Source organism: Zalophus californianus, chromosome 5, assembly GCF_009762305.2.
Source record: "Zalophus californianus isolate mZalCal1 chromosome 5, mZalCal1.pri.v2, whole genome shotgun sequence".
NCBI lineage: Eukaryota > Metazoa > Chordata > Mammalia > Carnivora > Otariidae > Zalophus > Zalophus californianus.
In genome coordinates this window covers 52,635,582-52,647,117 of record NC_045599.1, presented here as the reverse complement: position 1 = coordinate 52,647,117, position 11,536 = coordinate 52,635,582, and the positions used below count along the sequence as shown (strand labels likewise).

Below are 11,536 nucleotides of genomic sequence, written 5' to 3'. Positions count from 1 at the left end.
AAACTTTAAAATAACTACCTATTCTTTGATACTTCTTATAGATCTATATGTTCTAGAAATTAAAAAAAAAGTTATGTTTAAAGGCAGAAAATTCAAATGTGAGTTCACATTATTTATGATTCTCTCAACTGGTTGTTCCACAAAATATGGAGCTAAATGAAAAGATGAGAACCCTTGCATTGTTTGGATACCAGCCTCACAAGCAACTTGGAATGGCAGATTCATAACAAGAAATGGAATATTCTACTTCAGAGGAAGAAGACAAGTGATCGAATAACATGCACACAACTTAGTATAAGTTTTTACCCTAATAAAGTAATTATTCATTTGCAAGTATTACCAAAAGTAAAAAAATTTATTTTACAGAGTGGTTGGTTTTTGTAATACATCAATAATGTTAAAGTTCCCTATTCTCACTGCTTGTCTCATTTCAGTGGTTGTTTTTTCCCAAATAATTTAGTTTACATTTAAAGTGGCAATACAGCTTTTACTTAATGGATTTAAGTTATAATTAGAAACCAGTTTTATATACAGAAAATCCATAAATATAGAACTTTAATTCCTATTTTATCCTAGGGCTATGCAAAAAATTGACTAAAAATTTTTCATTTGGGTCTTTGTAATAAACATGTAAATACATTATTTACAACGGAGATGCTTTCTGACAGAAAGTAAACACACAGAAGTAATTTTGGTCTTCACTAGAATCCATCATTATATGTTCGTTTTCAAAGATGATGTGATACATCATGTTCACTCAAATTTTAAGATTCCTGTTATACACATAATTCAAGTAATTTTTTTACTTGTACAATTAATGCTTCATTCTGTATTTAAATATCCTTTAAGAAAGATTCCTTGATCCAATAGTAGGGAACTTCAGAATTTTTTTCAAATACAGCAAATGTTTCTGTACAATTATGTGCAATTTTCTTCCTTCTGGCAATATTATAAATACCGAGTAATTTAATCTTCATTGTTCATACCCCAGAGGTAATTCTCGAGTTATCTCACATGATGTAAGTACCATCTTTGTAGTATTTCATGGACTCCATTTGTTTTGTGATAGCTAGAACATCATGAAATCCAGTACTTAGGCCGGACATATGTTGAAAGTATGCCTCTTTTTCCACTTGAATTGTTAAATTGTTTACTCCAGCATCTTTAAGTATTCCTGTAACCTGTTATCAAAACCCATACATTTTAAAGCATTTAGATTAATACATTTAGTGTATGTCTTAAATAAGTGGTATTACCTATCAGATATTTCATAGCCACAGATAGTCAAAGATAATCCTCAAAGTAATATTTATTATTTATTTACTTGGTCAAGTATTAGCTATAATCCTTTAGATGGCCAGGAAATTACTGACCTGACATTCAAAGTTGAGAAGGGAAACAGCTTTTGTTTCCAATATGGTAGGTTTAGAATAGGAATATAAGAACTGCTTTGATCCTTGCCTCCAATCACAGTGTTATACGCTGCCAACTTGACTGTCATTATTATTAATCTAGATCTGTATTTATAATAATTTCTGGACAATCGATTGGGAGACAAGGTGGATCATAAGTAAACTTTATTACATTCACTTAAGCTTGTCATCTAAATACTAAAACTTAAATTTTATTTTAACCATTTTGGGGTAGAAAATAAATCTAGATATAAAAACTAAGTTATATTATCCTTGGGCAGCTAACAGATTGATATTTTTGAATAAATGATTACTCAACTGTATAATTTATAATGTGTCCCAGTTTATACATGAATTAACTCAAATGAAATCACTTTAAAAACAAAAGATTATCACCTGCTGTACTATTCTTTGTTCCAGCACATCAGATGTCACCTGTATATGAATTGTTCCTGCCACAACACTGGCTGAATGACGCCAAAAATGAGGGTCTCGGTATGATATTAATCCTTCTATTTTCTGTATCTGTCAAATAAAAGGAGAGGTAATGTAAATGGACTTAAAAGGCTAATTTACTTAACACAAAGCAATCTTTTTGGTCCAGAAACCACTATTAAGCTGATTTTTAAAAAAGATAATAAGGAGATCAAAGAAGTGAGAAAAGAAAGGGACAACTCGTTTGAAGTAAACTTGCCTAAAATATTTTGAACTGGGAGTGATGTCAGGGAACAGCTCTGAAGAGGAAATGAATGGGGGTTACAGGTGTCTTTACACTCAATAGTTGTGTACCCATTTTCACCTCTTTAAGAGGTACTTTGCCTTTTCTAAACGTTGGATACTTTCAATGGACTACTTGGTTTCCTCACATTCATACATAATTCACATATTAATGTTTATAGAAACATGTTCAAAAGATATCCTCTATGTTTTAACAATGAACTGATTAATGGATATTGCATACAATGTAACACTACACACAACACTACATAAAAAGGTATGAGAGTGTTTATCAACATGACATAACTGAATGGGGAAAAATTTACAAAGCAGTACAAAACAGTTTTCATCATTTTTATTTTCAAATCTTTTTAAAATTTTTCTAAAGATTTTATTATTTTTTTGAGAGATAGAAGTAGAGTCTCCTCTGAGCAGGCAGCCCCGACCTGGGGCTGGATCCCAGTGCCCTGGGATCATGATCTGAGCTGAAGGCAGACATTTAACTAACTCAGCCACCCAGGCACCCCTATTTTCAAAATATCTTAATATAGAAAAGCACATTTTAAAAGTGTTTCTTTCCATGGGCACCTCGTTGGCTCAGCTGGTAGAACATGTGAGTTCAAGCTCCACACTGGTGGCAGAGATTACTTAAATAAAAACAAAAAAAATAAAAAAATATTTTGGAAGTTTTCCAGAATGGGCATAATTTATTTTTGAAATAAAACCTTTTTTTTCCTTTTGGTAGGATGTAGGATGTAGTATTCACTAAGAAGGTAAGAAAACTTTACTAATTTATGAAAACAATGGGTTAAGATGTTATTCCTTAAATATTCAAGATACCAACTTTTCATCAGTAGATCCTAATTTAATATAATATGGCAAGGGCACCTGGCTGGCTTAGTTAGTAGAACATGTGACTCTTGGGGCGCCTGGGTGGCTCAGTCGGTTGAGTCTGCCTTTGGCTCAGGTCATGATCCCGGGGTCCTGGGACTGAGCTCTGTGTGGGGCTCCTTGCTCAGCAGGAGCTTGCTTCTCCCTCTCCCTACTGCTCCCCTTGCTTGTACTCTCAATCTCTAAAAAAAAAAAAAAAGAACAGAACATGTGACTCTTGATCTTGGGGTTCTGAGTTTGAGGCCCGTGTTGAGGGTAGAGATTATTTAAAAAAAAAAAGGGGGGCGCCTAGGTGGCTCAGTCGTTGGGCGTCTGCCTTTGGCTCAGTCATGATCTCAGGGTCCTGGGATCGAGCCCCGCATCGGCCTCCCCGCTCTGCGGGAAGCCTGCTTCTCCCTCTCCCACTCCCCCATGCTTGTGTTCCCTCTCTCACTGTGTCTCTCTCTGTCAAATAAATAAATAAAATCTTTAAAAAAAAATAATAAAAAAAAGAAGGAATCAAATTCTTTCTCAGGGTCATGAGTTCAAGCCCCATGTTGGGTGTAAAGCTTACTTAAAAAAAAAAAAGGGGTGCTTGCCTGGCTCAGTCAGTAAAACCTGTGACTCTTTTTTTTTTTTTTTAAAGATTTTTATTTATTTATTTGAGAGAGAGAGAATGAGAGAGAGAGAGCACATGAGAGGGGGGAGGGTCAGAGGGAGCAGCAGACTCCCTGCCGAGCAGGGAGCCTGATGCAGGACTCGATCCAGGGACTCCAGGATCATGACCTGAGCCGAAGGCAGTCGCTTAACCAACTGAGCCACCCAGGCGCCCAAAACCTGTGACTCTTGATCTCAGGGTTGTGGGTTTGAACCCCACGCTGGGTGTAGAGATCACTTAAAAATACAATTTAAGGGGCACCTGGGTGGCTCAGTCGTTAGGCGTCTGCCTTCGGCTCAGGTCATGATCCCAGGATCCTGGGATCGAGCTCCACATCGGGCTCCCCGCTCCATGGGAAGCCTGCTTCTCCCTCTCCCACTCCCCCTGCTTGTGTTCCCTCTCTCGCTGTGTCTCTGTCAACTAGATAAATAAAATCTTTTTATTTATTTATTTATTTATTCATGAGAGACAGAGGAGGGGAGAGAGAGAGAGAGAGGGAGAAGAAGAGGGAGAAGCAGGCTCCCAAGGAGCAGGGAGCCCGATGCGGGACTCGATCCCAGGACCCTGGGATCATGACCTGAGCCGAAGGCAGACGCTTAACCATCTGAGCCACCCAGGCGCCCTAGATAAATAAAATCTTAAAAAAAAAAAAAATTAAATTAAAAAAAATTAATTTATTTTTGGGCATCTGGGTGGCTTAGTCGGTTGGGCGTCTGCCTTTGGCTCGGGTCATGATCCTGGGGTCTTGGGATCGAGTCCCACACTGGGCTCCTTGCTCAACGGGGTGTCTCCTCCTCCTCCCTCTGCCCACCTCCCCTCCCTGCTTGTGCTCTCTCAAATAAATAAAATCTTTAAAAAAAAAATTATACTTCAGAGAGCAAGACAACAAGAGAGTGGACACACTAGTGTGGGGAGGGGCAGAAGAGGGAGAGAGAATCTCAGGCAGATTCTCCACTGAGTGCAGATGATGGAGGGCTCAATCCCAGGAACCTGAGATCATGACCTGACTGAAATCAAGAGTCGGAGGCTTAACCAACTGAGCCACCCATGTACTCCTTAAATATAAAATCTTTTTTACAAAAATATTATTTGAGAGAGCAAGCGAGTGAGAGGACAAGTAGGGAGGAGAGGGAGAAGCAGACTCCCTACTGAGCAAGGAGCCTGATGTGGGACTCGATCTCAGGATCCTGAGATCATGACCTGAGCTGAAGGCAGGCACTTACCCAACTGAGCCACCCAGGCGCCCCTTAAATATAAAATCATAAAAAGAAAAAAGATATGGTAGACCACAAGCTAAAAAACATTTATTTTGTATTTGTTTTTTCTATGAATTGCCGGTTTATATTCTTAGTCCATATTCCTACAAGACTTTTTTTTTAAAAAAAGACTTTATTTGAGAGAGAGAAACACAGCGAGAGAGGAAACACAAGCAGGGAGAGTGGGAGAGGGAGAAGCAGGCTTCCCGCTAAGCAGGGAGCCCGATGCGGGGCTCGATTCCAGGACCCTGGGATCATGACCTGAGCTGAAAGCATATGCTTAACGACTGAGCCACCCAGGCGCCCCAAAACTTTTTCTTAATTAAAAAAAATTATTTTGGCTAGTGTCTGCCTGTTTATATGTGCTGCAAGTATTTTCCCCTTGTCTGCCTTTTTTTTTCTCCCGAGTTCTATTTCTATTCTTGTATTCAAAAATTTTCCCCCATTTATGTTCAAAAGCTACTACAAGAGTTTTGAAAATTACATTTAATGTTTCAGAAGAAACCTGCTCAGGTTTTCAGGTTATCTTTCCATTAAAAGATGGAAAAAAGGCATCCTTGCCATGCTTCACATTTGATTAGATGCTTCTATATTAATGCATAAAAGCTCTGGAACAAATTGCTCTCAAACAGGAGCAGTTCATGTCAGAAAAAATTAGAATATGAGCTAATATTCAATTTTCTACGTTCAGAATGCCTGAGAAAGCATTCTATTGCCAAAGTTTACTTAACAAAAAAGGTCAATATGAAAATGCACATGACCTGATTTTTATATTGTAGTAAAACAGGTGCTTTGGAGAAAGGACATGTGGAAGCAGTTGATTCCTTCCAGACCCACTGTGATTCCATACACACCCATTGTTTATACTCGTTCCAAGACTTCTAACATGATGATACCGTTTCCTCATATTACCACCATCCCAATCTTGTTCTGTGGCCCACTAGTTGTCATTTCCACACATTCATTGTGTATCACAAGATCGACAAAGGGATTGAACCCCTGCAATATTCCTTGGATGTGTCTGCCACCATTTAATTTCAGTGATAATTTCTGGTCCATAAATTGTTTCAACTTGGGAGGGGGTGAGCTTTGCTCATGGTGTCTACTCTGCGAGCTCAAAGATCTGTATTTATTTGTTAATGGAGTCTTCTGCTGATGGAAATTTTCAATTGCTCCAATCTGTAGATTTTCTTCCTCCCTTTTTGGCTTCCAGGTGTTTTTTTTTTTTTTTTTTTTAAGATTTTATTTATTTGAGAGAGAGAGAGAGAGAGACAGAGGGAGAAGCAGGCCCCTCACTGAGCAGGGAGCCCGAAGTGGGGCTTGAGCCCAAGACTCTAGGTTCATGACCTGAACCGAAGGCAGATGCTTAATTGGCTGACCCACCCACATGCTGCACCCCTTTCCTTCCCCCGCCCCTAATGTTTTTTCTTTAAAAAGATTTTTTTTGAGAGAGAGAGAGAGCATGCGCATGAGTGGGGGTGGGGTGGCACAGAGGGAGAGGCAGACTCTCTCCTGAGCAGGGAGGCTGACAAGGGGCTTGATCCCAGGACCCTGAGATCACCACCCAAGCTGAAGACAGACGCTTAACCAAGTGAGCCACCCAGGTGCCCTTTGGCTTCTACTTTCAATTCAAGCTTATTAAAAAAGGCTTTCTCTACCTCTGTAGAGAAATATACTAAAAATATTCTTCTATTTTATTTTAGTAGTTTTATTATTTTTTATCATTTACATATTTAGTCCACTGGAAATATGTTTTGATATTTGATGGTAAAGAGATATAGCTTTTCTTTTCCACCAAGTGGAAATGTTAATTAGGCCCACACTTTCTCCCCACTGATCTGAAATGCCATCTTTGCTATATACTGAATTCCATAAATTCCTGGGTCTGTTTCTGCACAACCAATTTTTTAAAAATTGATTTTTGTTTACTGTTGTGCAAGAATAAAACTGTTAGTTGTGTTAGTTAATTCTGTAACTTTATAATCATGGAATGGGATCCTATTAATTTGTAATTTTTGCATTTTTTTTGTTGTTTATTCTCAAGCATTAACTTTTCCAAGTAAGTTTCTAAGTAATACTGGATTACCCAGTCTCCCCCAAAACAAAAACAATCAAAAGAAAAGAATCCCAGGAGAGGCAACTGCACTGAGATTTAAATGAAAGAAATACGACAACTTCACAATACAATTTCCCATCCAAGAAAAATCTCTCCATTTATTCACTCTCTATTTTATGTTATTTATTTATTTTTGAAAAAGAGAGTGTGTGCGCACACACAAGTTGGGGGGGGCAGAGGGAGAGGGACCGAGAATGTTAGGCAGGTTCCATGCGGATGCAGGGCTTGATCTCACGACCCTGAGACCATGACCTGAGCCAAAATCAAGAGTGAGATGCTTAACCGACTGAGCCACCGAGGTGCCCCTTTTTATGTCCTTTAAATAAAACTGTATTTTCTTAATTCATATTTTGCACATTTCTAGTTGTGTCAACTTAATTTCAAATGCTATTTTATTTATTATTTTTTCAAATTCTATTTTAAAAGGAAAAAATACAGTGAAGAAATTACACACAGTACCTTTTCTAAAGCAACATGTAGTTCTTTTTCGTATTCTGGTGGCAGTCTCAAAAGTAGAACCTGACAGGCATCTTTAATCAGTGGAACAACACTAAGAAATATTAATACAGCAATAAAGAGTGAACAGAGGGGATCAGCAATGAACCATCCAAACTGCTCTATAAGAACTGTGGATACGATCACACCAATACTGCCAAGTGTGTCTGCCAAAACATGTAGAAATACACCTACAAGTAAAATATGAAAACATTAAAAATTAAAGCACATCTAATTTAGTCTTTTTATCCATTTTATAAATATTACTGGGTACCTACTATGCACCTGATTCTGCTAGGGGATAGTACTTAAAAACAAAAAACAACAAAAAAACCCCACGGTCACTGCTCTCAAAGAATTCACAGCACAGTGGTAAAAAGGGAAAGATATAGGCAACTATATAGCACAGAGTAGTGAGTTTTATGATGGTGTGGTTTTCCTAGAAATCACACATGAGCCAAGTTTTGACATTTTCCAAATTAAGCAATCACAATAAATAATTCAACACAATAAGTGATAAATAATTCCCCTATATATTTTACAATACAATAAAAATTTCCTGGTTCTTTTATAGTGAAAGTTCATAATAACACAGTATTTCCCTTCCAAATAATATTCATGCAAATGTCACTATGAAAAGGACTCTATAATACAATAATCTGTTTAAAAATTGACATTTATGAACAAATGTGAGCATTTTCTACAGCAGATGACTTCATTTTTTTAGCCGCAGACTGTTTTTCAAAAATACAACTGTACCAGAAGCCTAATATTATACAAATAAGACAGCGTCAATTCAGAACACAGTTGAAAAGTAGGGCAATATTTGGCAAGGACTCACCCCTCATGTTAGCATTCATGCCTCTGCCTGCAGATCCGTGGCTGTGACCATGCCCATGGTCACTGTGTCCATGCATATGGTGGGAATGACTGTGATCAGATGAATGACAGCTTCCCTGAGAAGCTCCATGGTTATGGTTATGGGCATGGCTAAAGGCACAGATACCAATAAGGTTTACTATCAGCCCTCCAACTGAGACTGGCTAGTAAAAGGAGAAAAGAAAACCTTTAAATTTGTAATTTAAAAAATGTATTTGTTATTTAAAAGTTACTATAAATCTAAATGTTTTTCTGTTTACAGTTTTCAAAGTTTTTTTTTCATTTTTTTCCAAAGTATTTTTGTAAAACCTAAGTTCAATAAGGAAATCCAAAATTTTTAAAAAGATTTTAGAATATTTTAGAAGAAACATTTTAACTTTCAAATAGCAAAGTTTTGACAAGTAGAGGAATTTGGGCTTGCTTTAATCAAGTGAAGAACAAGTACTTGGTTCATGGTTTATGAATAAGTTATGCTAGAGTTTTGTTTTATTTAAATAAAGTTTGAAAGTACCGCTTACTAGAGCAAGTATGCACTGTAGCTGAAATCTCATTTACATTTTGGTTTGTAGGGCAATGATTATAATTTACAAACTAGTGGATTCCAAATACATATAATCTTATTGTGTTTCTTAAAATATAGTAAATTTCCTAAAGTAAAAAAAAGTATAATGGAAAAAGAAACATATAATAGTAATCTTTCACCTCTTTTTTTTTAAACAAAGTGAATGGAATTATCTTGATTTAATAATGCCACATAACACCCCAAAGGATAAACAAACTTACTTACCCTTGATTATCCTCTCTTATAAAATGATTTTGGATAGTTCAGGGTGTTACTTAATTTACATATATTAAAATTTCTCCTTTAGAGAAATCCACTTGATTTATAAAAATAATATATAAAAATAATGGGGACAGATAATTCTAATTAATTTCCAAAGTTTGTTAAGACAAGAGATTTACTTTAGTAAACATGTATTATACACTTCTTACTGAGGCTCAGACCATTTATCTGTCAGATTTTAAAATTTTAGTCAGCTTTATGAAGAACTTGAAAATGGTTAATTTTGAATTAAATCAAATACCGCATACAGAGACCTCATCATCTCAAGTATTTCTCCTCTAATGATAAATACTTCATTTGTATAGATTTCATCAGAAAAAAATATGTAGAAAAAATGTAGAAAGTGCAAGCTCCCTGTAATCTAACCCCCAAAAATTAGTCACTAAGAGAATGGTGTACTTTCTATGCACATACTAAAATACATACATAAACACCTTTTTAAACCAATAATAGCATATTATAATGCTGCTTTGGAATTTTTTTTAACTTAGTACAGTTTATAAGTATTTTTCATGCCAGTGTACATAGATATGCCTCATTCTTTTTATTGGCTGTACAGTATCCTACAAATGACAGCTTTATTTCTTTATTTAACCCGTCTTTTCCTTGGTGGACATTTTTTCACCATTATGAGCAATGGCACAAGGAATCATGCACCTTTACACACCTGTGCAAATATTTTTTGCAAGTATTTTTTTTTTTTTTTTTAAAGATTTATTTATTTATTTATTTGAGAGAGAGAGAATGAGAGATAGAGAGCACGAGAGGGAAGAGGGTCAGAGGGAGAAGCAGACTCCCCGCTGAGCAGGGAGCCCGATGTGGGACTCGATCCCGGGACTCCAGGATCATGACCTGAGCCGAAGGCAGTCGCTTAACCAACTGAGCCACCCAGGCGCCCATTTTTTGCAAGTATTTCTGTAATAAATATTAAAGATCAAAAGATAAAAGCATTTAAAACTTAAAATATATTTCTAAACTGCAATCCAAAGCATTTTACTAATATAAGCTTCCAGCAACCAGATTTATAACTTATAGTCATTCAACAATTAATTGCTGATTTCCTACTGACAAGCCAGGTGCTAGAGTTTATGAGTTAATGATAGAGAATTCAGGTACTGAAGATATTTCACTTACATCTTTAATTGTGGAAGAAAGACAAAGGAGTTATAACTCAATGTTGCTTAAAAAAAAAAAAAAAAGCAAGATACAACAGGAATACTGAGAAAGGGAAATCTACCAAACTTTGAGGAGGGAAGAGAGGGATTAAGGGAAAGTATCTCACTGGAAGAGATATATAAGCAAAATTCTGACAAAGGCTGAAAGGCAGATGTGAGGGAAGGGCATGCCAACTACAAGAAACAGCACATGCAAAGGTTTGGAGGTAAAGGGAGAACATTATAAACTACTACAGCAGTAGTACAATCAACAAAGTAAAGCCTTTAAAATGACAACATTTTTCTCATTCTTTCCCTATCATTTTGCAAATTTCCTCAGGTATTTAAAAAGCATATCTTCACACAAAAACATTTAGTAAGTCAGAAAGAAATCTGTATGTCTTAGACTGTCACCTAAGGGTGCCTGGGTGGCTCAGATGGTTGGGCGACTGCCTTCAGCTCAGGTCATGATCCTGGAGTTCCAGGATCGAGTCCCACATCGGGCTCCCCGCTCAGTGGGGAGTCTGCTTCTCCCTCTGACCCTCTCCCCTCTCATGCTCTCTCTCTCTAATAAATAAAATCTTTAAAAAAAAAAATAAGACTGTCACCTAATATTCTGACTAAAATATTAGAGAAAAGGATTAATTTCTAAGAGTCAGCAGCATAAATATAATTACAAGATAAGAAATTGTGTTAATTTAAATTAAAAAATAAAATCTTCCTAGATCAGTAACTACGAGTAGTTAAACTTTAGCATGGAAAATGCTGTAGGGGGTCTGAGAAATTCAAACAGGAAAATAAAGACTTACTGTTAACATGTGTGTGTCTAATTCCGGAGGATCAATTAATCTAGCCACTGACTCCATAAACACAAAAAAAGCTATTACCATTAGAAAAAGTCCATTAATAAATCCAGAGAGAATTTCTATTCGGCCATACCTAAAAATGTAGAATGTATTTTTAGAAAAGGAAAATGACAAATATTTTTAAAGTATAAACATTATGTACAAAAGAGGATATAAGTCCAGATTTTCAACTACATATATAAATAATACAATCAGAAAATTACCAAGATTTTAAACACCATACTAATGCTGGAAGAGTCTTTCTGTACTTAAGTTTGTTGCAATTATAA

The 11,536-nt window shown here is 36.3% G+C and overlaps 1 protein-coding gene across 3 annotated transcripts in view; it reads right to left on the bottom strand.

Annotated features, from left to right (window-relative positions):
- Nucleotides 1-336: 336 nt before the first annotated feature.
- The window catches only part of SLC30A5 (solute carrier family 30 member 5), a 36,229-nt gene continuing 25,029 nt past the window's right edge, over nt 337-11,536 (bottom strand). For 2 of the 3 annotated variants that reach the window (XM_027605607.1, XM_035727656.1), the window contains exons 12-16: nt 11,211-11,340; nt 8,366-8,567; nt 7,489-7,715; nt 1,809-1,937; nt 337-1,181 (exon numbers count right to left, since the gene is read on the bottom strand). In XM_027605607.1, coding sequence (XP_027461408.1) covers nt 1,011-1,181; nt 1,809-1,937; nt 7,489-7,715; nt 8,366-8,567; nt 11,211-11,340 — 859 coding nt within the window. In that variant the 3' untranslated portion in view covers nt 337-1,010. Of the gene's footprint in view, nt 1,182-1,808; nt 1,938-7,140; nt 7,282-7,488; nt 7,716-8,365; nt 8,568-11,210; nt 11,341-11,536 lie in introns of those variants that run through there. The other variant, XM_027605609.2, reaches the window with a different exon arrangement.